Raw genomic sequence first — 3,412 nt, forward strand, 5'->3', positions numbered from 1 at the left:
GAAAGAAAATTATAATCTTTCAAAAGGCATAATCTCTAATCTTGATGAGTTGACAGTGGTAGTATTGACACATTTATAGTACCTGTAATCGGAATGATCCATTTTTGTGGGACGCAAATGAATTAACAATAAAACAACTAAGAGAAGAAGATGGCAATTATATGTAAAATTTGGCCTATGTGCTGGGCATAGCAGCACAGAATAAAACATTTAGATAGCGTCCCTCAAATCATCAAATTCATTAAAAAGTATTAACTACATAACATCGATCTTCTCATGGCACTATACCATGGTACACACCCTTGTCTATCTTGAGAAACATGTTTCTTTACATTCCCTCCTTGTGAACATTAGAGAAAGTTTGAGAATGCATAATTAAATTACTGTCAGTGCAATGAAATTAAAATGTCAACTAGCTATGAATGGACTGGGAAATTTTATTTGTGACAAAAGAGGATAGAGTGCATCTAACATACTGGAACTATATATCAGTTTATTTTTGATGGTTAACATTTCCTATGGGGCAATCGTACATTGTTCCACCTCAATATGATACACAAATTGTTGAAAAAAAACCCCAAAGCAACACGGATATTAGGTCATCATTTGTTAACAGTAACAATAAATTACAGCTTTATGAATTAACTGGCGCTGCGATGACCTGGCAAACTGTCCAGAGTGTACCCATGAAGTAAAAGATGGATGAATAGATCTGCTCTTGCACACAAGGCTGGCAAAACTGACTGTGTCAGACAGATGTCTGGTCCGTGACCAATTCCAGTCTGAAAACACAAAAAGTTGATCCCACTTGAAAGTTGAAAAATTGATCCCACTTTGATGACTAGGGTTTATTTTAAAGTATAATTTTTTGAATTGTAAGAATTTTTTGATTCTTTGAATTTTGATGTGTAGGCACTGACAGCATTTTGAAATAGAGGAAGCTATGTTGTGTAAAATGTAGAGCCCTATAAAATGTCTCTGTTGTCTTGATACACTTTCTAGCTAATGATTGATAGAGAGAGTGAGAGAGATTTAGCATTTCTCTTCCTCTGTCAAACCGGTCGAACTTCTTTGGCATAGGCTGGTTACAGCCACATTTATCTCCATTAACAATAGAAGGGGGGATGCTATTATACAATGAAAACCGGGACTATCCAAACATTACTAAAACATCTGTCATTAGGGTACGTCATTGGCCTTCAAACAATTCAAATATATACACACCCCAATAGAACTGTACTGTCACAGAGGATGAAAGGTTTCACGGGATTGCATTTGTGAATGAATATTAAAATGATAGAAATCTAATCTACCAGAAAGGAAACTTTTCTCACCTTCATTATTTAACGATATCCTCTGGGTAAGTTGACCATTTGTTATGCCTTACTACTTTATATTAAATCAAATGATAATCCAACATTTAGGTTAGTGAAGTTATTGCAAAATTATTACCATGGACTGACCTCTAAATAAACAAGAAAGCAAGTGTTTTGTTATAACTATTGTCGAAATAGATGTCATAGAAAGAATAATTGTTGCAAAAGCAAGCCCACAACAGCAGTTGTATAAGGCATTTTGTAGAGCTTTAACATCATTCTTGAAATAGACACTGTTGTAAAAACAAATCTGGAAAATGTAATACAATCCCAAGGTATGGATACTATGTTTTATATTTGTTTTTAGTCAAAAAGAGAAAAAATATTTTATTTGATAGATAGTCCTAGGCTAACACAAGTCTTACATGTGGCCCTTGTCTTTTTATTTAGAGACTAACAGAAAGAATGGGTTCCAAACTGATCCATTTATTGCTGGTTATTTTAATAGGTAAGTACTGAAAGCATTTGACAAATGTCGAATGTTCTTTATTGTCAATTAAATGACAAGGCTTATTGTAATGCAATGATACTATTTAAAAAATCAGTAAAGAATGTTTTCAAGGATATCTGAAATGTTGTTTTTAGTGCAATTACTGGCTGCAACAGCTACAACAACTACTACAACATTAGTGCTGACAACGACTGCAGAAGCAAGGATGACCACACATAATCCAGCAACAATTACAACAGCACCAGATGCAACTACAACCTCTGCAATAACAACTACCACACCTGTTCAAACAACCACCATAACAGAAACAACAGCTACACTAGCTCAAACAACCACCCCTTTATTAGCAACAACAACCATTCCAGAAACAACAACTACACAAGCAACAACAAAAACTACAACATTGCCAGCAACAACTACAGGAGTTATTACAAATACACCAATCCCAATAACTTCAACTGAAGCCCCAGTTACAGCTACAATAGTACTGATTGCTTCAACAACCACTGCAGACACAACCAGGACTTCAGCTTTAACAACAACCCCATCAGAAGCAACAGCAACAATTCCAGAAACAACAACCACACCAATAGCAATAACAACAATGTTGTCACCACCAACAACAACAAACGTTAATTCAAGTGCATCAGCCCAAATAACTACAACGGCATTTTTAGTTGCAACTACAACAGTACTTGCTGAGACAACAACCACTGCAGAGACAAGAACATCAGCTCAAACAACGACCCGGCCATCATCAACAACAACCATTCCAGATACAACAACCACCCAAGCAGCAACAACTACAGAAATTACTACAACTTCACCAGTCCAAACAACTACAACTATAGCTCAATTGTCAACCTCTACTGTACTAACTGAATCAGCAACCAGTGTCGAAACAAGTAGCACAGCAGCTCAAACAACAACAACACAAACACCAACAACAACCATTCCAAAGACAATGACGACAACATTGTCACCACCAACATCAACAGACATTATTTCAAGTGCACCAGCCCAAATAACTACAACTGCAGCTTCAGTTACAACAGTACTGGCTAGGACAACAATTGCTGCAGAGACAACAAGCACATCTGCTCAAACAACAACCATTCCAGACAGAACAACCACACAAGCAGCACCAACTACAGCATTATCAGCAACAATCACAGAGATTATTACAAATTCACCAGTCCCAGTAATTACAACTACACCTGTAGTTACAACTACAACAGCACCAGCTGGGACAACAACCAATGTAGCGACAACAAGCACATCAGCTCAAACAATGACCCTGCCATCATCAACAACAACCATCCCAGAAACAACAACCACACAAGCAGGAACAACTACAACATTATCAGCAACAACAACCACAGAAGTTATTACAAACACACCACTCCCAATAACTACAGCTGCAGCACAATTTCCAACCTCAACTCTACTAGTTGAATCAGCAACTAGTGTCGAGACAAGTAGCACATCAGCTCAAACAGCAACAACACAAATACCGACAACAATCATTCCAGAAACAACCACACCAATAGCAATAACCACAACATTGTCACCAACAACAACAGAC

The 3,412-nt window shown here is 37.0% G+C and overlaps 1 protein-coding gene across 1 annotated transcript in view; it reads left to right on the forward strand.

Moving 5' to 3' along the window:
* The first annotated feature begins 1,725 nt into the window (after window positions 1-1,725).
* LOC103387300 (mucin-2-like) overlaps window positions 1,726-3,412 on the forward strand; it is a 25,751-nt gene continuing 24,064 nt past the window's right edge. Inside the window, 1 exon segment of the mRNA XM_025061677.1 lies at window positions 1,726-3,395. Within this exon segment, the coding sequence (XP_024917445.1) occupies window positions 1,928-3,395 (1,468 nt within the window). The 5' untranslated portion in view covers window positions 1,726-1,927.

The sequence above is a fragment of the Cynoglossus semilaevis genome, chromosome 1 (genome assembly GCF_000523025.1).
Source record: "Cynoglossus semilaevis isolate Cse_v1.0 chromosome 1, Cse_v1.0, whole genome shotgun sequence".
Taxonomy (NCBI): domain Eukaryota; kingdom Metazoa; phylum Chordata; class Actinopteri; order Pleuronectiformes; family Cynoglossidae; genus Cynoglossus; species Cynoglossus semilaevis.